Source organism: Megascapheus bottae, chromosome 10 (genome assembly GCF_031878675.1).
Source record: "Megascapheus bottae isolate mThoBot1 chromosome 10, mThoBot2.hap1, whole genome shotgun sequence".
NCBI lineage: Eukaryota > Metazoa > Chordata > Mammalia > Rodentia > Geomyidae > Megascapheus > Megascapheus bottae.
The window spans coordinates 27820085-27847215 of record NC_143518.1 but is presented as its reverse complement, the minus strand read 5'-3'; the positions used below and the strand labels follow the sequence as shown (position 1 = coordinate 27847215).

The 27131-nt window shown below is 39.4% G+C and overlaps 1 protein-coding gene across 1 annotated transcript; it reads left to right on the top strand.

Annotated features, from left to right (window-relative positions):
- Positions 1-2547: 2547 nt before the first annotated feature.
- On the top strand, positions 2548-23967 carry Fmo3 (flavin containing dimethylaniline monoxygenase 3). Its single transcript, XM_090340464.1, has 9 exons — positions 2548-2650; positions 4333-4470; positions 11318-11506; positions 11913-12075; positions 12744-12886; positions 16277-16476; positions 19047-19402; positions 21499-21571; positions 22264-23967. The coding sequence occupies exons 2-9, from the start codon at positions 4339-4341 to the stop codon at positions 22604-22606; spliced, it is 1599 nt and encodes a 532-aa protein (XP_090196590.1). The 5' UTR covers positions 2548-2650; positions 4333-4338; the 3' UTR covers positions 22607-23967.
- The last annotated feature ends 3164 nt before the right edge of the window (positions 23968-27131 follow it).

The window sequence follows — 27131 nt, the reverse complement described above, 5'->3', positions numbered from 1 at the left end:
AAGAAGGGAGAGGTCTCTTCATAGGTGAATAGTACACTTATAAAAAGAGAACACAGTTGACATTTCCTCTTCGCTACACCTTACATCATGTTGAGGGCATGGCACCCTACCTCTCCAGAAGAGAAAGCAACAAGGTACCTCCTTAGAAGCAGAGAGCATCCCTCCTGTACACTAAATCTGTTGATATCCTGATTTTGAAACCCTTGGCCTCCAGAACTGGGAGAAATAAGTTTCTATTATTTGTGAATTACTCCATCTGTAGTATTTTTCAATAGCAGCAAGAATGTACAAAGATTAAGAGGGCTGGGTACTGATGGCTCATGCCTGAAATCCTAGCTACTCAGGAGGCTGAGATCTGAGGATCAGGGTTCAAAGACAGCATGGACGCTAAAGTCTATGAGACTCTTATCTCCAACTAACCACCAGAAAAACCAGAAATGGCACTGTGGGTCAAGTAGTAGAATCTTCAGCCTTGAGCTGAAGAGTTCATGGACAACACCCAGGCCCAGAGTTCAAGCCTCACGACCACCAAAAGCAACAACAAAAAGTGAGAGGATGGTTTCTGGACATACTGGCTAGATGATTGAGACACAATTTAAGCCTTCATGAAGAGCAGCACATCCCAGAATTTTTCCTTCTTTCTTTTTTTTTTTTTTTTGCCAGTCCTGGGCTTCGGCTCAGGGCATGAGCATTATCCTTTGGCTTTCTCAAAGTCAGAGCTCTATCACTTTAGCCACAGCACCACTTCTGGCTTTTTTCTATATATGTGGGACTGAGAAATCAAACCTGGGTCTTCGTGCATGTTAGGCAAGCACTCTACCTCTAGGCCAAACTCCTGGCCCCTATCTCAGAATTTTTCTACCGAACTAGAGATACAATCTATTTTTCCTGATATGATAATCTCTAGTGTCATCTATTTTCCTGCAAATGATCTGATTTTTTTCTCTTTTATGGTTGCGTAAGTTGTGTGTGTGATATTTTCTTTTTCCATTCATCACTGATGGGCCCTTTAGGAAACTCCATGCTAATTACTTTTTAAAAAATCTATTATCCTTTTTAAAGACTGGCAGGACCTTATTGTTCACTGCCACAGGGTCAAGGCTGTGTCCCACCTGGTCTTACGCCAGTAGTTGTGAAATGTCTGAGGTTTCTTTGCCCCTTTCCAATATGGCATCACTTCTTGGCTGGGTGGGGAGGGAGGGAGTTCCAGGCCAGCAGTGGCTCACTCCATGCTGTTCTCCTCCTGCAGTGATGTCCTTGGTGGGAACTCAAAGTTCCCTGTGTTCCAACCACCCAGTCCTGTCATGGTAACTCCTCTCTGTCTGGACGTGGCCATCTCAATGTGAGTTCCTCTACCTGGCTCTTCCCCTATATGCACCCTTTAAACTCCACATTGATGACACACTGTTGACCCTGCCTGGTCACAGAGCAGTCATGGGGTGGGGGTGGGGGGCACCTCACTGAGCACTTCACCTATTTCTGTCTTGGTATGTAAGCAATATAAATTCTGCTTTATTAGTGTGTATCTATGTATAATCATAGCTTGCATGGTGTGACCCTTGAGTTGAAGTATGCACTTTGGACTTAAATCTCTGCTTGATCAGAGAGAGCTTCAGTGGTTCCCTGTCTACTCTGCCATCTTCCTGCCGCTCATCTCTTTAGTATTTTATAGTGGCTAGACTATTTACATTCCCACCAGCAGTGGACAGGAGTTCTTTTTCCCCACATCTTCTTATGTTGTGATTATTATAGGTCATTGTTGAAGCATTTGAGATTGTTTATAAATAGAGCAATTTTCAGAAATAAATGGTAAGTCCATCTTCTGCCATTCTTACAAGCAACTGAAAAGTAATCCTAGCCCTTTATTTCTGAGCAAACAGGATTGTAACCATCGCATTTATGCACTAGAAGGAACTCCATCTGGAATGTAAGGTGAATTAGCAAGAAGAATACTTCTTTGGAAATCTTATCCTATGAAATTCCTTTAAAACACAATTGCAAACATTTATTTTGGATATTTTAAGCCAGATCCCCATCCCTATCCCTCACCCCCCCACAGAAGACCTGCAACAGCCTAAGCAACAAGTCACTTGAACATTGTGACTCTTCTAATGCATACATAAACCTGTTGTCAACTCTGGTCAGAGGTTTGTTCTTGTTCCTGCTGTTGTTGTTTTTGTTTTGTATCTCAAATGACTTTCACAAAGCAAGGAAGAGTAACCTTCGCTGCTGGACTGTTTCAGATAAGGACCTAATTTTGTGAAATATTTGGAAAGTACTATGTGACACCAACAAAAGAAGTAGGAATGAGGAAAGCACCATGGAATAGAGCTGAACTACAATGTCACCTACAGAAACTATCTGGCTCTCAGCAGAGGGTCCAGGAATGTGACAGTAGACTATGTTCATTATGACCAATAGGGAAAGAGGAACTGGGAGAACATAAGAGGCCCAAATTCCAGGGAGCATGGGGGTGTGCTCTCTTCTTAGAGGCCCAGAAATGATTACCTCTTTAAGAACAGCTCCTCCCTTTTGGCAATAATCCTTTTGAATGTGGATTCAGTAGAGTATTTTCTCATTCAAACTTCCAACAAGATTCAACCTGGAAACACAGAATAAAGAAAGGTGAATAAAGAAAGGTGAAGAAAAGGTAGGATTAAAATCAAGAGTGGTATCTCATAAGCTAAGAGGAAAGAAGAGGTCAGATGATAAGTCTAGAACAGTATGTGGTACTTTTCATAGTAAGGTGGCTGGAATGAGAATAACATGTAATTTAGGAACTATTCCTAGATAATGATTCTCAGTATATGTCTTTCCTTGTCTGTATCTCTCTCCATCTGTCTCCCTTCTCTCCCTCTTTCAAGCTCTCTTTTTCTGTCTGTCTCAATCTCTCTTTCTCGCATTGCCTTGTGACTCTATCAAAAAAAGAGAGAAGTAGTAATAGTGCTAAAGACAATCTCAGAAAAGATTAGGAAATGGGAAAATTTTTTCAACATAATGGTTTTGCTTCTACTAACATAAGAAAGGAAATAACTACCTAGTATAATGCAATAGAAACATTCATAATCTTATGTCAAATAGAACAAATATATGCATATATATATGCATGTATGTTTGTGTAAGGGGTGGGGGAGAGAAAAGGTGACGCTCAGAATCTGTTGATTCCTCCAAGAAATTCAACCAACCATGAGTGGAAAATGTAATAAGACATACAAAAGCGTTGAATTTGCATTGGATTCACACATTTTTGTTGTCTTTAATGCCTAAGTAATGTGGTGAATGACTATTTACATACCATTTACATTGTGTTAGGTACTAGAAGTAATGAAGAGATGATTTAAAGTACAGAGGAAGGCGAGAATGTAGGAGACACGTGCCTATAATCCCAGCTACACAGGAGGCAGATATAAGGATCATGGTTTGAGGCCAGCCCATGGTTGAAATTCTATTTCCATACACATGCCGATTGATAGCACACACTTACAATCACTGGTAGGCAGGAGATGAGAGTGAAAAGGATCGTAGTCTAAGCCTAGCACTCAGCAAAAACACAAGACCATGCATGAAAAGCTAACAAAAGGACACAAAGGGCTAGGGCATGATTCACGTGCTACAGTGCTTACATAACAAGTACAAGGTCCCGAGTTCAAACTCCAGTTCCATCAGAAAGCATTAAAAACAGAAAGGTAGATATGCCTGGAGTAGATGCAAATATGAGGCTATTTCATAATGGGAACTTAAGCATCTTCAGATTTTGGTTCTGAATCCAGTCCTCAAACAGACTGGAGGAGCCACTATTTAAATAGACACATTTACATTGGTATACTCAAACATGCACATGTGTGTATGTGGGTGGTGTGTATGTCACCTGTGAATCTCTTGGAGGGCTAAGTGAAAAAAAAGTTCCATGGGGGGAGGAAATATTCTCTTTACATATTAGCAGCATGCAACAGGTAATTTCAAATCATTTTTCTTGGGTGCAAATGTAAAATCTTATGGGGGGGGTGAGGGGTCTTGGGGTTTGAACTCGGCCTGGGCACCGTCCCTGATCTCTTCAGCTCAAGGCTACCGCCCTACTCCTTGAGCCAAGCCCCACCTCCCACCCCCGTTTTCTAGATGTTAATTGGAGATAAGAGTCTCAGGTCCTTTTGTGCCCGGGCTGGCTTTGAACCTTCATCCTCAGATCTCAGTCTCCTGAGTAGCTAGGATTATAGATGTGAGCCACCGCTTCTGGCTAGTGTAAAATCTTATTTAACAACAACAAAAAAATCAATATCAAATCAATTCGTGTGGGCAATACTGATTTGAAACACTCTCCGAACCTTTGCACAGGCCACCATGGGCAAGCGCGTGGCCATCGTGGGAGCCGGGGTCAGTGGCCTGGCCTCCATCAGGAGCTGTCTGGAGGAAGGGCTGGAGCCCACCTGCTTCGAGAGGAGCAGTGACGTGGGGGGCCTGTGGAAGTTCTCCGTGAGTAGGGCATCATCGTGACCCACAGGAAAGGGAGGGAGGCGTGGGGAGCAGAAGGCTACCTGAGCACAGCTTCCTCATCTGCCTCTCTGTCAAGTGACCCTGAGCAGTAGTTTGTTTGTTTGCTTGTTTTGGCCAGTCCTGGGGCTTGAACTCAGGACCTGGGTACTGTCCTTGGATACTTTTTACTCAAGGCTAGCCCTCTGCCACTTGAGCTTCCGGCTTTTTCTGTGTATGTGGTTCTGGGAATTGAGCCCAGAACTTCACGCCTGCTAGGCAAGCACGCTGTCACTAGGCCACGCTCCAGGACCCCGAGTTGTTTTGAAATCCACCCTGTAAAAACATGAGGAGCAGCCTGGAAAACAACCTCCCTACAAGTTAGACCTCAATGAGACCACAAGCTGGCTTCGAAAAACCTCAGTGTGTATACAAAATGTACCTGCGGAGGGTGGGGTGGGAATCATTAACAAGAGCTGCTTGCAAAGAAAATCCATTGTTTAGGAATAAAGTAAAGGGTTACTCACTCAAAACCATGACTTTGACAATGTCCTTTTACTGATTCAGACTAAATGTTTTAAGTTTCAGATAGTTTTATTTGGTTGTGGGTTTATTTTATTTTGCACTTTTGTCATTCGGGTGACTAAAGCACATACAGTTATTTCTGGATACTCCATATTCTATTCTATTTGATCTGTACCATACAATTTTGACTACTTTAGTTTGTAGCATATTTTTGCTGAGGCTATGTAAGAGTCTTTGGTGTTTCCACATGAATTTTAGAATTTATTTTCTAGTATTATAATGAATGCTATTGTTATTTAATGCAGAGTGCACCTATTAATAGTAATTCCTCCCATCTGTGAACTTGAGAGGCCTCAAGTTTTGGAGTCTTAGATTTCTTTTAATGGAGTCTGATAATACCCACGGTAGTAGTCCTTCAGTTCCTTAACTAAATTTATTCCTAAGGTATGTTTTGGCTTGATTTTGTTGTTTGTTTGCAACTACTAGAACATGAAGTCAGGGACTAGGTCTATCCCTTACCTTTTTTCCCCTTATTTTTTTATTGTAATTAATAGAAGGGTTCCAGTTATATTCACCAGATAATCCCTTACTTTTTCACTCAAGGTTGATGCTCTACCACTTGAACTGCACTTCCGTTTTTGACTTTTTGGTAGTTAATTGGAGATACAATAACCTGAGCTGTGAATCATAGTCTTGAAAAAGAATACTATTCAATCACTGGTAGCAAAATAGACTGGACTAGATTGGAGGCTATTATGTTAAATGAAGTATAGTCAGACACAAAAAGACAAATTCTGAATATTCTCTTTCAGATATGGCTATTTAAAAAATCAGCTGGGTCTGTAATAGCAATTACTAGAGACTTGAAAAGTGGATAATAGGAAGGAAAGTATAAGAGTAGGTTAGATAGTAAATCTCAGCCTCCAGAGTAGCTAGGATTACAGATGTGAGCCAGCAGCAGTGGGCTTGGCTGTAGTTTTATAGCTATTGCAAGATTATTTTCATAGTTTATTTCAGTCACCTGGTTAGTCCCTGAGAGAACCATTGCTTCTTGGTTTTCTTGGGAAAACTGGATATTTACATGCAGAAGATTGAACTTGACCCCTATCCTTTTCACCCCATACAGAAATAAATGCAAAATAGATCAACGGTATAACTAAGATTTATAGAAGACCAGTTCAAAGAACTAAAAGAAAGTATTAGGGAAATACTTTAAGCACAGGCAAAGTGTTGTTGTTTTTCTACAAAGCACAGGAACTAAAACCAAAAAGACAAATGGGATTATGTGAAACTAATCTGCTGTGCAAAGGAAATCTACAGAGTACAGAGGTAGTTTATAGAATAGGAAATAAAAACCATGAACTATTCACCTGACAAGGGATTTGCATCCATAATATGTTAAGAATTTAAAAGACTCAGTAAAGAAAATTATCCAATTAGAAAAAGGTTAAAGTAATGAAATACTGTCTTAAAGGGAGAAATTGAAATAGTCAACACATATATTTATGATAGAATATCATTCATTCAACCTTGAAAAAGAATACTATTCTTGGAAAGTGGGTGATAGGAAGGACAGCATAAGAGTAGGTTAGATAGTAGGAACTCAAATACAATTAATCCAGAGTAGTAAGTTCTAGTGTTCTAGAATAACTTAATATACATTACATTCAAAATATTAACCACAAAGTGATTATAAGGGGATGCAGGAGTCATTATCTTTATTTATAAGTATGTCTTGAAATTTAAAATATCACTCTATACCCTCCAACAAGTACGATTATTGTGTATTATGTATCATTATGTATAAATCAAACATATTTGAAAAATCTTTAAGAAGATGAACATTTTCACTATTTTGATTTGATCACTATATGCTATATAGTTGTATCAGATTACTCCCACAGGAACACATAGATTTCCGCAATAAAATAGTGCTAAAAAATCTCATTGAAACTTTCAGGTATTGGCTTGATCTTACAACAGTGCATAATTCTCAAGAGGTGCAAGAGGACTCAAGAATAAGGCACCCTCCTGAAGCTTTATAGTTGTCTGATGTTATTTTTGTCACTAAGTATTTATAATAAGGATCATCAGAAGTGGTGGCTCACACCTGTACTCCTAGCTACTAGAGAATCATGGTTTGAAGCTATCCCAAGCAAGTCTTCACGACTTCATCACCAATTAACCAACAAAAAGTCAAATGAGTGACAAGTAATAGAGAGTAACCTATGAGAGTACAAAGCCCCAAGTTCAAGCCCTAGTGCTAACATATAAACACAAATCTAAAACCAAAATGAGGACACTGCCAAGCAGACATGCATGTGTGTATCCATTAATCATTTCTCAGTCCTTGGAAATTGTATGAGCTGCCTTGCAGGAAACAAAAGATATCATTAGAAATTATTCAACTTAAAATCCTGATATGGAGCCACTATCTTGAATTATTCAGTTTGTCCATGCCATAACCCTTTATAAGAAGGAAGCAGAGGGAGATTTAAAAGAGAAAAGAAATGATGTGATGATTGTACCAGCACAAAAGAGAACTGAAGATGCTGTGCTTTGACTTTGAAGATGGATGAATGAACCACAAGTCAAAGAATACCAACAATATCTTTAAAAAAAAAAAAAAGCTGGCATCCATTGAAAGCTGGAGAGGCAAGAAATGTATTCTCCCCACAGAGACTCTGGAAGTGAATGCTTCTTTAGGGACCAGTGATTCTGATTTCCAATAGCTATCTCCTACAAGTGAGGGAGAACAAATCTCTGTTTTTGCAGGAACAACTTAGTATAGCCACCACAAGAAATTAACATTCTTGCTTATTCCCAGTTTCTTGCCTGTGTCACCAGCAAAGGAAGATTATAGTTCACACAAGATAATTGGGAAGATCAGTGTTTCTCAAACAGAACTAGGAGTCTACAGCAACACACTTAGTATTAACAGCATATGATTGTGTTAGAAAACTACATTACCTTCAGTTTCCACATTCTTTCAACTCCCCTTTGCTTTCAATGAGATCTAAACATTGTTTAAGTGTAACAAACTGAGGGTGAAATTACTTTATGTTTTGCAGTTATTTCCTACAAAATTTCCTTGTGTCCCTCTAGTGCTTGCTTCAACCCTGGTTGAAAGAGAAGGACTTTTCCTTCTTTTGATCACAGATTAAAGTGCTTTACGACTAAGTGAAAATAGAGACCCAATGTCTTCCTTTCAAAGCAGCAATATAAACAATAAACTAGTAAATCACAGACTTGGGCAAGAAATTTTATGAACAAAGGCTTTTTCTTGCTTTCTCTGGATGTTTATATCCACATTTTTTTTTGCTTTCTCTGGATGTTTCTATCTACAAGTTGAGTAATTATGTGAAACATGTAGAGCCAGAGCATTTCAGATTTTGGACTACTTGCATTCACATAAGAAGATTCCTTCGTGATGAATCCAAGTCTAAACATAAACTACATTTCTGTTTCATACCTGCATTAGACCCAGGATATGGGGCCAGTTATAGAATTTCTCCTTGTTTTATGCTGGGGCTCAAAAAGGTTGGATTTGAAGTTTTCAATTGAGATGCTCCATCTGTATCAATTTGTTCATGTTTCCTCTCTCCTGTAGTGATAACATTTCTGCCACACTTCCTGCACTCACTAAAAACTCCAAGTGCCTTCAGCTCCACTTCTGAAGTACACACAAAATGGAGGCTAGGCCGTTCCCGTGTTGCTGCCCCGGAGAGGAGCAACACACACACATCTGTGTGCAGCAGAAGACACATGGTCTACTTCAGATTCCCACTTATTTCTAGACAAAGAAAGAAGCTCAGCTGGGCACAGTGGCTCACGCCTGCAGTCCTAGCTTCTTAAGAGGCTGAGATCTGAGGATCAAGGTTCAAAGCCAGCCCAGGCACAAAAGGACCTGAGACTCTTATCTCCAATTAATCTCTAGAAAACAGCAAGTAGGGCTTGGCTCAAAGGTGGGGCGGTAGCCTTGAGCTGAAGGGCTCAGGGACAGTGCCCAGGCCGAGTTCAAGCCCCATGACCCACAGAAAGAAGTAAGAAAGAAAGGAAGAAAGGAAGGAAGGAAGGAAGGAAGGAAGGAAGGAAGAAAGAAAGAAAGAAAGAAAGAAAGAAAGAAAGAAAGAAAGAAAGAAAGAAGCTAAGTTCCCCTTACTGTCTTGTCATGATTGAGTTACAACCACGGAGGCTTTGGTTATAACCAAACTATCCCAATGTTACACTAAAAAACGTGTATGCTGAGGACTCTGACAGCTTCGAGTATCATAAGCACAAATTGGACTCTTCTAGTGGCCAGAACTTGCCACTGCAAATTTAGCAATAGAGATCCCACAGTTTGGTCTTTCATCATGAAACATTAGGTTAAAATCTAGACAATTCAATGGACTGCTGATGAATTAAGAAAGATACTTTCACCCAGACAAGTGGTCTTGTCATGAAGGAACTTGGTGATTTGAGAAAGCTCTAACAAGATTCATCTTCTTTATTGTGATCTTTATTTTTCCCTTTGAAGCCTTTTTGTTTGTTTTTCTTACGTTTAAATGTTTGAAAGAAGAGTTTCCATTCAGCATGTCAATGTGTCTGCACAAGCCCTTTTCACCAATGTCATCCTTTCCCAACAGCATTTTGGTTCCTCTGATACCTTGTATTCTTCTCAACAGCTTTCTTTTTAATTTACTTTTTTAAGCAATCTTGCCTCATCATTTAGGATGGCCTTGAACTTGTTACATAGCTCAAGGTGGCTCAAAGTATCATGCCCCTACCTCAGCCTTCTCTTCAACTGAGATTGCCATCCTCTATCACCTCACCATCACTAAAGAGCTCACAGTCTTTTTTTTTTTTTTTGCCAGTCCTGGGCTTGAGCTCAGGGCCTGAGCACTGTCCTTGGACTTTCTCAAGGCTAGAGCTCTACCACTTGAGCCTCAGCACCACTTCCGGCTTTTTTTTTCTATATATGTGGTACCAAGGAATCGAACCCGGGTCTTCATGCATGCTAGGCAAGCACTTTAACCACTAGGCCAAACTCCTGGCCCCAAGAGCTCACAGTCTTAACAAATGTATCTTAAGACATGCTTTTGCATAGTGACTGTACTTTGTTAGTCACTAGCTTCTTCTATTTATTTTGCTCTACCCTGTGACTCTCAAACTTGGTTGGACATTAGAATTGTTTGAAAAGCATGCAAAGTTCTTTATCAACTAATTAAAATATTCTGAGAGTGGAAGCTAAGTGCCTGCTTTTAAAGTACCTCTGCTTCCTCCAGAGGGGAGCTAAATTTGAGAACCACACACAGTGTCCTGATCTTCTTACAGGCAATCACTCTTTCTTCAGTTTTCTCTTTTTTTCTTCTAGCTACTTACTATCTCCTGTAAAATAATTCCATACCTTCTTAGAGCCATACATAGCCATACCTTTCTAGAAGTTGAAATTTTGGTAGCTACATAAAAGTTCAAAATGTAGCAATGCCTACAAATGAAATGTGTTTGGTTCAAAATAGTTGTATTACTTTTAATCTTTATTCTAATTGCAGAATTGTTATGCAGGGGGTTAGTTATATGAATCAGATCATGAGTAATGACTACAATTCTTTTTCAACCATGTCTCCCTTCTGTGGTGCTCTCCCAGTCTTTCCATCCCACAAGATATCCAGTTCATTTTCCATGTAGTATCTAGTGAGTATTACTGCTGTATTGGTCTTCATTGTTCTGATAGAAATTCTAAGCCTAATTTTAAGCTTAAATTAAGTTTTAATAGTGACACATTTGCAAATCATATAAGTAGTTGGCAGCCATCTCTCATTTGTTTGCTTTCATAAACTAACCAGTAATGTTTTCCAAATGATACTTTGAAATCATGAAAAGTTGAACTGTATGTATTTTACTGTTTAAGGGGATAAAAGAGTCCTCGTGGCATATTTCTGGAAACGACATAAAGAAATTCTTTACTAGACCAGGCACAGTATTACACAACTGTAATCTCAGCTATGGGAGATCCTGTCTGAATGACAAACTAAGAACTAAAGGGCTAGGGGTAAAAGTCAACTGATAGCGCATAATCAAGAGGCCCTCATTCAATTTCCAGTACTGCAAAAACAGAAAGTTGTTACTTTTAGAAAAAAAAGCACATTCTCTTATCTTACAAATCCCCTTGATAAACTACTCTGGGAAGCATCAATTATTGGAGTGAAATAAATCTATTGCCACATGCTCTTAACATGTGCATGAAGGCCAGCTCAATCAGTGTACTACTTGATTCTGGTTCTGAACAGAATAGATGTCCTCAGTCACAAGTGTTCTTCTATCCAAAACTGTGCACCCCCAGGACCATGCAGAAGAGGGAAGAGCGAGCATTTACCAATCAGTCTTCACCAACTCTTCCAAAGAGATGATGTGTTTTCCTGACTTCCCATATCCTGATGATTTCCCCAACTTCATGCACAACAGGAAGCTCCAAGAATATATAACTGCATTTGCCACAGAGAAAAACCTTCTGAAATACATACAATTTGAGGTAAGGTGCCATCAACACACCAGCTTGGGCATAACAATAAGGAGGACCATGTCTGTTTTACTATTCCTAATTTTTTTCCAGTGTCCCATTCTTATGTGCTCACATTTTTAAGTGTGGCTCCTCTAATCCAAGATGTAGAGAATGTAATTGTATTCTAATATAATATTCATTATATATGCCATATCATATAATTATATTACAGCATATTATGTTATATATCATCTAGCCTATGATGTACATTATTACATATAATTATATGTTATAATATAATATGTAAATTAATGCTTTTAGTTATTCAAAGGGAACTGTGAACAAGTAAAAAATGTACCTCACTAATGAATTTTTTCTTATGCCAAATTGACCCATGAGCCTATAAAGGAAGGATTTCTTTCTGTATTTCTCTTAGACACTTGTAACCAAAATCAATAAACATACTGATTTCTCAATTACTGGTCAATGGGATGTAATCACTGAAAAAGAGGGCAAGAAGGAATCATCTGTCTTTGATGCTGTAATGATTTGTTCTGGGCATCATGTCTACCCTAACCTACCAAAGGAGTACTTTCCAGGTATGGCTGCAATTTAGGCTGCTGTGAGACAAAAATGAATATACTGATGATATCTGAATTAGTCCCTTCGATGTTTTTATAACAGAATTGCCATGCCTGGGTAGATTATAAAGTAAAGTGGTTTATTTGGTTTGCAATTATAGGGAGCTGGAAGATCCAGCCAGCATAGTATTGGCTTTTCTCAGTACACCCTGGCTGTATCTCAACCTGGTAGAAAACATGGAAAGGATACCAGTCATGGACAGAAGGGGGAGAATGATGAGATAGGAATCCAGGAGAGTTCAGAATTCAAGCCCCCCCCCCTCTTATGGACCCTTCTCTCAGGAACAAAACTCACTCTACTAGATTAGCATTGATCACATTACCTTCCTCTAGTCCCTACTCTTAAAGACACACACATACACACACACACACACACACTTGCTGGGGACCAAGCTTCAAGAACATGTCCTTTTGAGGGTGTAGTTGGACCATACCAACTCATGGCAATGTCTTTTTTTAAGTATGAAGATATACATTCAAATACATTTCTATCATAGCTAATGTATTTTAAATGTTAATTTTATTATTTGTGTGATTCTGTCAGCCACAAGCCCATCTCTAAAACTTAGTTGTTGTTGTTTTAATGGAAATCAAACTGGCTCATACATATCCTACTTTTCATTCAGGACTAAAACGTTTCAAAGGTGAATGCTTCCACAGCAGGGACTATAAGGAACCAGGAGTATGGAAGGGGAAGCGAGTCCTGGTGATTGGCCTGGGGAACTCGGGCTGTGACATTGCAACAGAACTCAGCCACACAGCTGAACAGGTACTGTATCCTCTATCCTCATATACAGACTTAAGGTGATAAAAAGATATTTTCACTGGAAAGGTATCAGTGGAGTAGAATGGGGTAACTAAGTGGCATTGCATATAACTTATATTAACAGGAGAGGATTTTAATAGCATACTATGCATGGGCATCAGTGACAAGCGATGCTTGTCTTCTGTGGACATTCAAAGATTGTGATTTTGATTTTGAGTGTCTCCAGCCAAGTTTTTATTCCCTCTGAGTCTCAGGCTATTCACCTGTAAAACAGATTAAAATGGAACCTCCTTTGTTAGAGAGGTTAAATACTTGAACTTGATTAAGCAGTATGGATGCAGATCCACATAGTAACTCATTTATGCAGGCATCCATTCTATGACTACTTGTTGAAAGCATGTGGGTAATAGCAGTGACTTGACACTGGAAAAGTGGAAGGAACCTTTGGAGCTGATGGCATGTAAGTTGAGAACTAGAAGTTGAGAAAGGCATAGTATAAGGAGAGGTCTCTAGACAGAAGGTCTTTTTTTTTTTTTTTTTTTTGGCCCGCTCGCTCCGGCCCGGCCAGCTCTCTTGCTCCTGGCTCTGCTCGCTCCGGCCCCTTCTCGCTCTGGCCCTGCTCGCTTCCGCCCGGCTCGCTCCAGCTTGCTCCTGGCCCCGCTCGCTCCGGCCCAGACCTGCTCCTGGCTTGCTCTGGCCCCGCTCGCTCCGGCCCCGCTCGCTCTGGCCCGGCTCGCTCCCGCACGCTCCGGCCACCACTCGGTTGGGCTCCGCTTGCTTGCTTGCTTTCGCTCTCCGTCGCTTGTTGCAGTCTCGTCTCTGCCACTTCCGGCTTGGTTGTGTATGTGGGATACTGAGGAATCGAACCCGGGTCTTTGTGCATGCTAGGCAAGCACTTTAACCGCTAGGCCAAACTCCCGGGCCCTAGACAGAAGGTCTTAAAGTCGGAAGCCTAGTGCCTGAAGAAACCAAGAGAAGGCCCTTTGGTTGCAACTCAGTGGATTTAGAAAGAGTGGCTAGAGTTTAGATGGATAGAGAGGTGGTGCATGTGCTTTACAGCATGAGTTTGAACAAAGGTCTAGACTCTTTAGAAGACTTTTTTTGGAGGCTGACTGCTCAGAAGCCCAAATACAGGAATTTTATTCAAATGCTATGCCTATTGATGCCATATGTCCCCAACACAGGTCACCCCACTAGGTATTCTGGGCACCCCTCCAATGTATGTCCAAGTTTACACTATGATATTACATGCAAGGCAAAAAAAGGAGATAATAGGACAAATGGTATGAAAATATATTCCTACTAATCTGTCAAGATACTGTACTTGATAGCACAAAGGCACATTAAAGAAACTGCATAGTCTCTCAGGAAGTAGTAAGATTTACCTAGGACATTTAGATATTGATGCATATTTAAATACACCCTCAAGAGTTAAGGTAATGTACCACAGCAGTATTTGAGCTATTATTGAAACAAAGGATAAATGAGAGAGATTCAGACACTAAATGTCCGAATGACTATACCTGAAGCCTGACGAAGGTGAGGCTGAGCCAGTCTTTAAAAGATAAATATGAATCATAAAGCAGCCCAAGCTGCCTATGGAAGGGAAAATGATATCATTGAAGCATAAAGATATGAATCAGTACTATACATTTGATAATCTTGCTGAATTTTCATGTTCTTCAGAACAATTTTCAAAATTCATTAATGTATGTATGTCTGTAGAAATAAGCTCCTTCAAAGATGGGAAGAAGGCAATTCATTTTATTATGCTCATTCAATAGAAAAGATAACTGTGGGCCTGAAATGCCAACTGTTTTTATTGAAAATGGGACAGGAAATTAACATTTGATGAAGAGAAATGTTGGAGAACTGAAATTCAGATATTTCTGATTACAAAATCAGACAGAGTAGCTACAGAAACTGAGACAGGAAAGAAAGACTGATTTTAGCTTACAATTTTTTTTTGCCAGTCCTGGGCTTGAACTCAGGGCCTGAGTACTGTCCTTGGACTTTCTCAAGGCTAGAGCTCTATCACTTGTGCCTCAGCACCACTTCCGGCTTTTTTCTATGTATGTGGTACAAAGAAATCAAATTTAGGTCTTGGTGCATGCAAGGCAAGCACTCTACCACTAGGCCAAACTCCCGGCCCCAAGCTTGCAAAATTTTTTAAGGTCTTTGGTCACAGGCTAAAGAATTTAGATTCCCTGTAAAGAAAGAAAACTCACTTAAATACTTCTTGTACCAAGTAAGAGTATGATGAAAACATTAGATTTTTATTTGTACATGTGATCTATTAGAAGCAAGAAATACTAGTGTACAAGACTTTGAGGTTAATTAATTGGTACTTCATCCTTTCTTATTTATCTAGTTTCCCTTATAAGAATTCTTTTAAAATTGTTTTTAAAAAGAAAACAAAAAGAAACTGAAAAACTATATACTTTATGGATATGACATAACAAAAGAAGAAAGGAATGAACATTTATTGAATGTATGCTTTGTACTCGGCAGGGTTAGCCACGTTGTGCACATTCTCATGGACTTCTCACACAAATGTGAGGAAATGATATTTGAGAGCTTACAGGATCTTCCTAAGGCACATGAGCAGACACCCGGATAGGAACCCATGGTTTTCTAAGTCTAAATGTCTTGCCTTCATTTAATATGGTGACAAGTATTTTAAATTAAATACTTGGAAATCACAGTTTATTCTTTACAGATAGCTATAGTAAATGATAAATACTAAAGGAAATATAACTAGAATTCAGTGGTCAGTCATCTGTACTGGAGATGATTTAAATATAATATTTTTCCTGTTGTAGAAGAATAGGGTAATTGATTCCTGGAGGTTAGAGCTTAGAAAGTCTGCCTGAGAGTCCTCTCAGCATCACTGATCTACAAGAAGACAAGGAAGCTTTCTTTCGCCTTACACTGCAAAGTCCTTTGGAATTATTCCATGTGAAACATAAGTCTGACCAATGAGTATATAATAGGAACACAGAAAACTGCCTAAGACTTTGAGACAGGCTCATCCCTTCAGCCCCAACAACTTTTCTTTTGAAGGTTATTTGCCTTTTCTTAATTCACTTTTTATGTAGTTATACAAAAGGATTCTTCAACATGCCAATGTCAACTCTTCTATCATTTTCTCTCCATCTGCCTCCACTCCGCACATCTCAAATTTCCTGATTCCATTTTCACATATGGACATTGAATAGTATGACTATGTTTAACCATGCTTCTTCTTCCCTTTCTTCTTCTCTTCTCTCCCATTGACCTAACAATGGCAACACTCCCAAGAGCTGGGGCAATAAATCCATTCCTAAAGGTGTGAGCCCCATGAGGAACAGATTCCAGCTGCTCCTTTCATGGTTGAATTGGTGTTTTTTGAAGGTCATCATCAGCTCCCGAAGTGGATCTTGGGTGATGAGCCGGGTCTGGGATGACGGCTTTCCTTGGGACATGTTGTTTATCACTCGATTTCAAACTTTTCTCAAGAACAACTTACCGACAGCCATCTCTGACTGGTGGTACATAAGGCAGATGAATGCACGATATAAACATGAGAACTATGGTTTGATGCCTTTAAATGGGTAAGTTCAACATGCTACCCCTGCTGATTCTCATGTCCATGCCAATAACCTTTGCTGTATGTTGCAAGTCGAAAGCAAATGGAAATATTTGTGTAGCAATCACTGCTCGTGTATCAAAGGATAAAGAACTACAAACATTAGAAGTGATTTCCACATGTCCTCTCAATTTGTGGAACTAGTAAGTCATAAAATACCTCAGCAATTAGGTTTGCAGAGCTGGAAATTATAAAACACCTTAGCAATTAGACACATAAGAGCAGTAGTAGCAAACCTGTTTTAAGCACTTAACACATCTTAGTGTCCTATCCAGCTCAGTAGTAGCAAACCTGTTTTAAGCACTTAACACATCTCAGTGTCCTATCCAGCTATCTCTATATTGTTTCTACTAAGAATCTGACAACTGCTTTCTCACTTTTTTGCTCACAATTATGAAGGGGGCTCAATTAATACACCTGTTTTAGAGATAAGAAAATTGACGTTCAATGTAGTTAGTAACTTTACCAAAGTCCCACATCCAGGAAGGAGAAGTTACATTCAAAGCAAATCACGACCTGGGAATTCCAGAGCCCCTAGTTCTTTAGGCACTTATTCTGCTTCCTCCCATCAATGGCCAGGTTGAGATACACAGAGCAAGAGCACTTTCTCCTTACTACACTCTCATCATCTCCTCACTAATCTCTCTTGCTGAACAACCACTGCCACAGGCCTTGTAATCTTCAGTTTCCTTCTCACTTTCTCCTAGGTCTGCCTCTACCCCAGGCCCATCCCATAAGAAATGACTTTGATATAAGTTAAAGATGTCCACTTTTTCCATCAGAATGAAATCGTTAACTTAGCAAACATTAATTGTATCATTCATTCTATGCTAGGTCTTGTAGGCAGAGCAATAAAGAAAAGAAGCAGAAATCCTCTCCTCATGGAACCTACATTCTAAATAGCAGGCAACAGGCTATTTAAAAAGGCAGAAGAGCATACGATGTGGTGTGCGATGGAGGAGACAGGACAGGAAAGGTGTGATATTATCTGGAAAGTTTTCAACAGTCTTCAAGTGGGTCTGAGGAAGAAGATCTTTAAGTCAAGGCCTGAGGAAGATGAGGAAACAAGCCATGAGGGGAACTAAGGAAGGATCCCCAAAGGATAGAGGGAAAGCATCACCTTCTCCAGGGCAATCACTAGTGTAATGGGCAAGCAGGGATGGGCTCTCATTCTGGAGAAAAGACATAAGGGAAGCAGCCAGGGAGAAAACAGATATGTCAGAGACATAAAAACAGTCAGGCAGGGTTAGACCTGGTGAACACTGTCAGGAATTTTGCTTCTACTCTAGAAGCAATAAGAAGCGACAGGCATCTGGACATGTACATGACAAGATCTAAGTTAACACTGGTGGTCACTCTAAGCTGCTGTGGTTGTCCTGTTGTCAATGAGTGCAGGGACCCAAGGAATGAGTAGAAATTTAAAAAAACAACAACAACATGAATTTTAAAAAGGTATTGTTAGGGCCAGGAGTTTGGCCTAGTGGTGGAGTGCTTGCCTAGTATGCATGAAGACCCAGGTTCGATTCCTTGGCACCACATACATAGAAAAAAACCAGAAGTGGTGCTGCAGCTCAAATGGTAGAGCTCAAGCCTTGAGAAAGTCCAAGGACAGTGCATAGAACCTGAGCTCAAGCCCAGGACTGGCAAAAAAGAAAATTTAGAAAAGTATTGTCAGAATTCTGGATGACAGAGGTTAGATGTTTGGGTTCAGATCATTAGCAATAAACCATCAGAGGAAGGAGTGGGGAAATGCAGTTAGAAAATCGGATGCATATTCTACAAAATTAAGGAAATTGAGGAAAAGGGTGAGGTTGGGAAGGATGAGAGAGAATGATGGAACATTGACCAAGATTCATTATATTCATATGCTATTTTGTTGAGTGGCAACTCGTTTGTACAACTACTTAAAAATAAAATTTTAAGAAAAAGAAGTGGACAGATTCTGGATGGTGCTTGAAGGTAGACCTAATAGAATGTTCTGGCTTGAATGTAGTTCCTTTCCTCATACCTCATCCCTCTGCTAGCCCAGATGGAGCCTCCCACTTTTCACTTTCTTCCTCCTATTTAGGTTTATCATATTACAATGGCCAATTTGGAGTCTACTTTATTAAGAAAAGCAGTGCACATTCTACACTCAATGTAGGCTGGGGAATACAAAATTCTTCATATTGTCAAGATTTCACTATGATCTGATTAAGTAGGAGAAAAAATAGGGTCCCGAGAATCAAGAGACTCATTGGTACAGGATAACCAAGAAAAAAATTACTCAACTACAGAATTTTCTCATGTTAGGATTTTTCCAGAGATAGGCTCTAATAAGGGACTAGATATGAGTGTATATTATGAAATTTGGAAGGAGCCCAATGAAAGGAAAGAGGAAAAGTTAGAGAAAACAGAGAAAGGATAAATTATGTTCACCATGCTGCCACATATCAAATGTGGTTTTTTTTTCATCTAGATTGGTAATATTCCATGGCTCGCTTTTTCCTTCCCTAATTATCTTCGCATATATATGTCTCACTATTGTCCACACAGAACCCTGAGGAAAGAGCCAGTGTTCAATGATGAGCTCCCAGCCCGCATCCTATGTGGTACTGTGTCTATAAAGCCTAATGTGAAGGAGTTCACAGAGACTTCGGCTATATTTGAAGATGGGACTGTGTTTGAGGCCATTGACTGTGTCATCTTTGCTACAGGGTATAGTAATGCCTACCCCTTTCTTGATGAGTCCATCATCAAGAGCAGAAACAATGAGGTTACCTTGTTTAAAGGCATCTTCCCACCTCAACTAGAGAAGTCAACTATGGCTGTGGTTGGCCTTGTTCAGTCTCTGGGGGCTGCCATCCCGACAACTGACCTCCAGGCTCGCTGGGCAGCACAAGTAATAAAAGGTAGGTAGACAAAGAAGCTCACCAATGGATACTAGTGAGAATGCCTATGAGCCCTGGTGAAAGCAATAATCCTGCTTACAAGGGACTCATCCAGTTTTGAGGACCTGTAACTCTATTCTTTGGTGGCATATTTTATAAGCAATCTACAATAAGTCACGCTGATTGTCATATGCAATAGTAAAATCTTATTAGGGGAGTTTTGTCACTTTTTTGTCAGTTATAATTCCTTAGAGCTAACAGTTGCCCAAGATAATTCATTAAACTACAGAACACAAGACATTTCAATCTTACCTGTAAGACAATTTTGTCAAATTGTGATCACAAAACTGAGCAGAATTACATGGTTGGAAAGTTGAAAAGGTGAAGTATTTCAAGCGAGAATGCTGATTGCATACCAACTACAGATACCCATAGAAACTGCAAATAGGCTTCCTGGGAATATAATGGTTTTTCTGGGACAAGTTTCTTCCCTGCCATATATTAGCTAAGGACAGTCAGGATGGGAAGTATTGGGTGTAGTCAATGGTCAGTCTCTGCTATACAAGATATAGGCTTCTTACATTTTAAAAAGGGAAGGGAACACTATATTTGCTTGGGATGAGATAAGAAAAGCAGCATCTTCCAACAATGGCACTGAGATCAGATTCACTCAGTTTAAACGTAATGGTGAATTGTGGACAGATATGGATCATAAGATAGGGTCATTAAAGAAAAACTACAGATGCTAAGTTTAGTTGAACCTTAAGTTATAAAACTTCTCATAAGAGGGTCTTTAGAGGTCTGATTCCTTTTGAAGCCATATCTAAGGCTTCCAATGCCAAACTCTTGATTTTATGAAGGAGCACAGAACCAGTGTGTTTCCTGGGCACTAGACAGCCATCCACGAAATCAGTATGGTCCTACTCAGTGGTCTCCCTGAATCTCCTTTTCTTCCTCCAGGCAAAGATGTGCAGCTACCTCAGAGGGGAGGATGGTCCAGAGAGGCCACAGCCAGGAAGGTGATCTCAGGAGATTCCACTCAGGTTCCACTTAGGCTTTGGGCCCAGGGAGATTAAAATTTCAGAAAGGATGTGATACTCACTGTCTATAAGAACAAGTGCTGTCAGCTCTGGAAAAGGAAACGAGGCAATTTATAATAATTAACATATAAGGCAGTTTCAGTCCTAGGAGATATGGAATGTAAAGCAAACAACCTAGTTTGGGGAAAACAGAGCACAAGGACTGAGGGAACTAGTACAAGAAACCCACAGACTGTTGTCAACCATCTCTTTCTTCTCAAACTGTTTTCCTGCCCAAGGATAAGATAGGTTCCAGGATCTGGAACTACGCCTCACCTACAAAAGCTATTCAGTGACCCTATTTGTAAGGATTCCAGGAATCAGGGAACGATAGAAGTCATTATGGGACTTGAGCAATCGTTCTTTGGCTCTAAGTTCTAATCTTATTCAAAATGATGCCAAGGGAATGCCAAAGAAATTATCATAAATTTGAAGTATCTCTGGGCACATAAACTTTATTTGGGTCTGTGTTTCAGAAATCTCAGTAAACCTACCTTGAATCCTGATGAAAGCCACAAATCATACCTTACATACCAGATTTTTTTCTGTCCTTGATGACGTTCAACAATCCTTTGCCTCAACCATAGTCAAGAACTATTGGCTCTCCACAGGGAAACATGGGGCTTCATAAATCCTAGATTTTATCTGCCCAAAATTCTTTTCCGTGGCAAAGCAAAATTCTTTCTCCCATTTTCTCAAATCTTCAAAAATACCTTGCCAATTCACTTTTATTTTGTTATGACTTACTAGATAAATTTCTTTAAAACATGACTAAACTTCTGGTAACTGGTTTAAGAACACAGGACAAAGGTATTTTACATAAAATTGGTTTTTTATAAGTGTGATAATTATCAGTTTTGTGAAGATTAAAAGTGGAATTGTACATCGGTCTCAAAATAATCACTTGTTAATTTGCTCAATGTTGATTTTCCTGATAGTTATAAAAGTTGAAAATATTAATGTAATTGAAAGAAAAATGGGAGGATATTAATATCCCAAATATACTGAACTATTTTCCTGGTCATCCGTCTTTTCCAGGAACTTGTACTCTGCCTTCTGTGAAAGATATGATGGATGATATTGATGAGAAAATGGGGAAGAAACTCAAATGGTAAGAGTACCCTTGTGGTGGAAATCTATGATTAACATAGAGAAATCAGAACTTGTGAAGAACTGGTTCCATTTTCATGTAAAACTGGGCCAAATGAGTTCACTAGGGTGACAGCTAGAAGTCACATCCACCCACTCAAGAAATGTTCATACCTGATACTGCCTGAAGGTCTGTTCCCTGCTAAGAATGACAAAGAGTACCTTTACCCCTCCATGTCTCCTGCAAATACATCACAGGAGATCCAGAAATGACTGGTCAGCAAAGGAGTGAGGACCACGGAAATGTGGAATTTCTATTCTCTGGTCCCAGAAACTTGAGATACAGATACTACTTTGAACAGGTGCCAATAATGAACGTGACAGGACAAGAAATCTAGAAAACTGGACTCTAGCTCTCCCATTGATTAGCCCAATGGCCATGACTTGAGCAAGAGATGATTTATCCCTTAACAGAGATTTAAAAAAAAAACAAAACACATGTTCTATCAATTCCCCTGAAGTGTAGTAGCAATTCCAAATAAGATCAATAAGAAAGTTCTTTGATAACAACTCAGAGTACAGGCCAAACATAGAATGACATTCTCGTCACTCTCCTCAGATATTGAAACTGGTCTTCATTGATTGAAATAAGCGAGGTGTGTTGATCCTGAACAAAATTTGATCTCAGGATGGTGTTTCTTCTCCTACCTCTAGGTTTGGCAAAACTGAGACCATACAGACAGACTACATTATGTACATGGATGAGCTAGCCACCTTTATTGGGGCGAAGCCCAACATTCCTTGGCTGTTTCTCACAGATCCTAAATTGGCCTTAGAAGTTTTCTTTGGCCCTTGCAGCCCCTATCAGTTCCGGCTAGTGGGCCCAGGAAAGTGGCCAGGAGCCAGACATGCCATCCTGACGCAGTGGGACCGGACATTGAAACCCATGAACACTCGAGTTGTTCGAGGTGTTTGGAAGCCTTGTTTGTTTTCAAATGTACTCAGGTTTCTTGCTATTCCTGTTCTGTTACTTGCTCTTGCCCTGGTGTTGATCTAAGCATCATTCCTTCTAGGATTTCTGAGAGTTCTAGACCCTAGTCAAGCAGGAACTTAGCTATTTAAAAATAATGATTTCTAAGCCTTCTATTTTCTTCATTGAGATTATTCACTCATGCACCGTAGATGTTAGCCAGGGCAGCAGAATTCTTTCCATCCTTTGAAAGAAGTTCCTTTAAGAGTCATCTAAGCTAAGCATTTATCACTTCTCTGTAAGTTCCACTAAGGATTCATAGTCAGAACTGTATTCTTTATGTTTCGCTTAAATCCTCTCCTGAAATATTTAGAGATGATGCCTTTTCTCCTTTCAACAATGTTTGAAATATGTACTTCAAATCTAAGTAAAATAGTCAGTGGGAAGAGGATATACAATATGATATTATCAGGCCACCTCTGCAAGTGAGTTTGGCTATTGTGTTTTTCCCTTACACAACATGTTCCATCAGTACCTCATGTTCCCTTACCTAGAAACAGCACAAACAACCTGGCCAGTACTGAAAATTCACAGAAGGTCATTCACTTTACTGATATTCTCAATGAGGAAACAAACTCACTAACATGTATCAGCAAAATAACAACAGTACTAACAATGACCTTTGTGTTGGATGCAAAGACATCTTAAAAATTCAACATTATCCAAAGCTGTTCCCTAAGCTTAATGCTACACTGTAAATTGAACTGCTGAGAAAACAGAATAAATTCAGACTTTTCCTTTTCAAAATGACTCCTGTTACATTTTATTATTAAAGGTTTGACAGTAGTGATTTCAAATGTATACAGCAGATAATATAGACTGCCAGCCTCACCAGCCAACCAAGGATTGCTTATATTGGTCTTATAATAACTGTCTTCCTGGAAATGAATCTGCTTCTCCACAGGTAATCCTTCTTCTACACTCAACCTTCACACATCCCCAACCTGACCATTCATTCCAGCGTCTGCCCACATGTCAATGCCTTTATTACTCCAAAAAGCTATCATGGTAGTTTCTGATGGAAGGAGAAAAAAAAAAACAAAGCAGGATGGCTGGGAAAGTTGGAACAAGTTCAGTCAGCTCTGGGGCAGGGGGGATATCCCTCCTTGTCTCAAATCTGGCTCTGAAGTGATTAAGGCAGGAGAGTTGGTTGTTGCTGGGAGAACAAGAGCATAGTAAAAAGCAGAATCAGCAGTAGAAAGGCAGAATCAGCAGGTGCATAGCATTGTATAAGAATAAGGTATTTTATCATATTAAGTGAAATAAGGCAGACTCAAAGGAACATAGGCCCAATAGTCTCCTCATTTGTCATAATCAGTAGAAACCTTGGGCTCTCCTAGCAGAGATTTACAATAGAACAAAATCTAGAGACATAAGGCCAAATAGTATGACACCAGGAGAAGGAAACAAAAGCCATATAATGAGTGATTGTTGTCCTTAATGTACTATGTTATCTCTCATCTCTTTTGCTATCCCTTGGTTATCTCATATTGTTACAATATTTCACCTTGTTATCTGATATATTTTATATGTGCTTAATTGGTTATTTGAAATTGAATAGGGAAGGGGGAAATCAAGATGAGTGGGGGGGCGGTAGGGGGGAAGGAAATGGGTACCATGTCATGAGAAAGTTATCAATGTTTGTGAAGTAATGCACCTTCTATCTGGTGAATATAATGTAACCCTTCTATTAATTACAATAAAAAAGAAAAAAAGAATAAGGTATTTTATTCAAGGTAACCATAAAGAAATATATAACAGTTAAAAAGAAAGGATTAAAAGCATACCACAATAGAAAATATCTAACGACCGAAGAAGACAAGATAGGAGAAAAAGAACAAGGAATTTATAAAACAATAGGAAATTTAAAACTACTTTGAATACACATAGATTAAACTCTACAGAAAGAGTCATGAGTGGGTTTTAAAAGCAACCAAAAGCCAACCATATGATTGCCTCCAAAACACTGAAGGAAGGACCCTGATGTGGAGGCACATGCCTGTAATTCTGGTACCCAGAAGCTGAGACAGGAGGCCCATGAGTTGAAATAAGCTTTGGCTATATAGTAAAACCCTGTCTCAAGAGATAGGAAAGGAGAAATGGAAGAGAAAGAAGGAGGGAAAGTAAGTGAGTTAAGTAAGCGATAAATGAAGAAATTCTCAACATCACTAATTATTAAGAAAACACAAGTAAAACCCACAAAAACTGACATGGGTTAGGCTAAGTTCTATTGAAAAAAATGAAAACTAACAAGTGTTGGAGAAGATGTGGTGAAAAGAACTGTTAAAATTGTTTTGAGAATATAAATTATGGAAAGGATTATACAGGTTCATCAAATCCCCCCAAATACTACTATTATATGACCCAGTAATCCCATGTCTGAGTGTAGATCCAAATACATTAAAATCAGTTTGCCAAAGTCGTAACTGTACTCATGTGTTTAGCTCAGCACTTTTTTTTTTTTTTACTAAAGCCAAGATTTGCAAACAACATAAATCAACAGTTGGGTCAATAAAATCAACCCCTAAAGCCTAGATGCACAGCAGAGCCCAGCAGGGGGCCTTGGGAGGAATGTGGTAAGAATCCAGGAGGCCATGTTGTCTTTAAGTCTACAGGCTTACTACAAAAACATTTACTCAAATATATTTGAGTAAAAGAGGACCATTCTTACCATTGGCCTTGGACATGTAGGCAATGTTCATACCCCAAGGAGTTTTTCGTTTTCTGGGGTTTTTTTTTTGTTTGTTTTGAAAATCTATATAGAATTAAGCACTTTTTCTATAAAAATTAATTTGTAACTATGTGAATAAAAAGAAAGTCCTTTTCTGGTGTTTAATAATATTTGTTCAAGAGCATAATTCATTTTCCACTAATTTGACTTGTTCTGTAGTATCTGTAAATAACAAAATATTGGCAGTGACTCAAGTCTCATTAACAAGAAATGAAAAGTAATGTCTACTATATCTCCCACAGCCCTGCAGCAGAGGCCTCTGTCCTCTGCCCTCTGCCCTCTGAGTGGCTGAGCTTTCTATTGTTATTGCCAAAGCCAGAAAGCAATCTCTGGTGGCCAAAATATATACTTTAAAAATAATGATAGTAGCTTTATTTTCATTCTTGCATGCAAAATGCATATTAAACTATTTATACATTGGGCTCTGTGCTATATGGCAGACACTTTCTCCACCGCCACAGAATTTACATACAAGGAGGTGGGGCTAGAGATGAATAAATATGTACTTACATTTACTCCTTTTTAGGTGGTTAATACCTGAATGATCATTTCTTATCCAGGGACAGAGGTTCATACCTCTGATCTTAACCACTCTGGAGACTGAAATTTATAGGATCTCAGTTCAAGACCAGCTACAGTAAGCAGAAAATGCGTTTTTCAATCTGGTCCCTGGATTGTACACCTATATCAAAGGTATCAGTGTGTCATAGTGTAACTCAAAGATATGTATTATTGACACAAATCAACTTGAAAATGGTAACAATAATTTAAAATCCAGTCTCAGTATCCTCAGTTGCCAATATTTTCCAAAATTACCAGTACCTTATAGAGCACTGCAACTGAATGCAAGGGAGGCCCAGGGCGGATCTTCCATTTTCTGTAAACATATTGTAATGAACAAATATAAGAAAACATAATTAACTGAAGTGTTCATTTAAGACAAAGAAAAGTTTTGCAACCAAAGATAACAATTCTGGGAGGGGAGAGCAAGTGGGAGAAAAACATGGGAAAGGGTAACAATGTTCAAGAAGTAATGCACCCACTACCTGATGAATGTAGCTACCTTTATGTGTATATTTATTGTTATTCCCCTGCCTAGAGTCAGGACACTTTTCAAAACTATTTTTCTTTTTTCTAGGTTGGAAATTAACTTTATAACGTAGAGGAGGGGTTTGGATTGGAGGATATGGGATAGTGGGAGAAAAATGAAGAACACTGGTCTATAAGAAATATATTTGTGTAACTATAACTCCTCTGTGCATCTCCTTTACAACAAAATAAACTTCAAAAACTATCTTAAATCTACATTATTTCATCCTGAGTCATCTTTGTACTGGTTCCCCTGGACCATGCTGAGATTAAATCCTGATTTATGAATCTCCTGGCAGATATTGAGGAAACTAAGCTATTGCTGAGGAGACTTCTTGAGGGAAATGCAGTTCAGTTCATGGAGGGTACTGACACATGCGCAGGACTCACACAGAACATGGAAGTGCAAGCAGCCATCTCGCCACAGTGCAGAAGAGAGAATGTGATACCTTGTAGGAGTGAGAAGAACCTGATCGGCAAGTAATACCAGATATCTTGGCATGTCTTGGTGGACAAGTATGAGCAGAGAAATGGTGTGACTGGGAGAGTGTGGATGCCAATGGGAAGGTGCTGCCAATCCCCAGAGAGGAGCTTGTAGCAATCAGTGATTTGGAGAAGTTCAGTTTCCTAAGTCATTTCAAGAGTCCAACTTCAGAAGGGCAGACCCTTCTGACAGCACAGAAGAAAAGTGGGAAATGCACTGCCCATGGCAAAGGAACTCCATTAAAAGGG

What these genes read in the sequence shown, in the direction of transcription:
- Fmo3 (XM_090340464.1), top strand. Translation starts at nt 4,339, where the DNA reads ATGGGCAAGCGCGTGGCCATCGTGGGAGCCGGGGTCAGTGGCCTGGCC. An exon ending in GGGGCCTGTGGAAGTTCTCC is followed by an intron (nt 4,471 to 11,317) that starts GTGAGTAGGGCA and finishes GTGCACCCCCAG; the next exon opens with GACCATGCAGAAGAGGGAAG. An exon ending in GGCAGCACAAGTAATAAAAG is followed by an intron (nt 19,403 to 21,498) that starts GTAGGTAGACAA and finishes CGTCTTTTCCAG; the next exon opens with GAACTTGTACTCTGCCTTCT.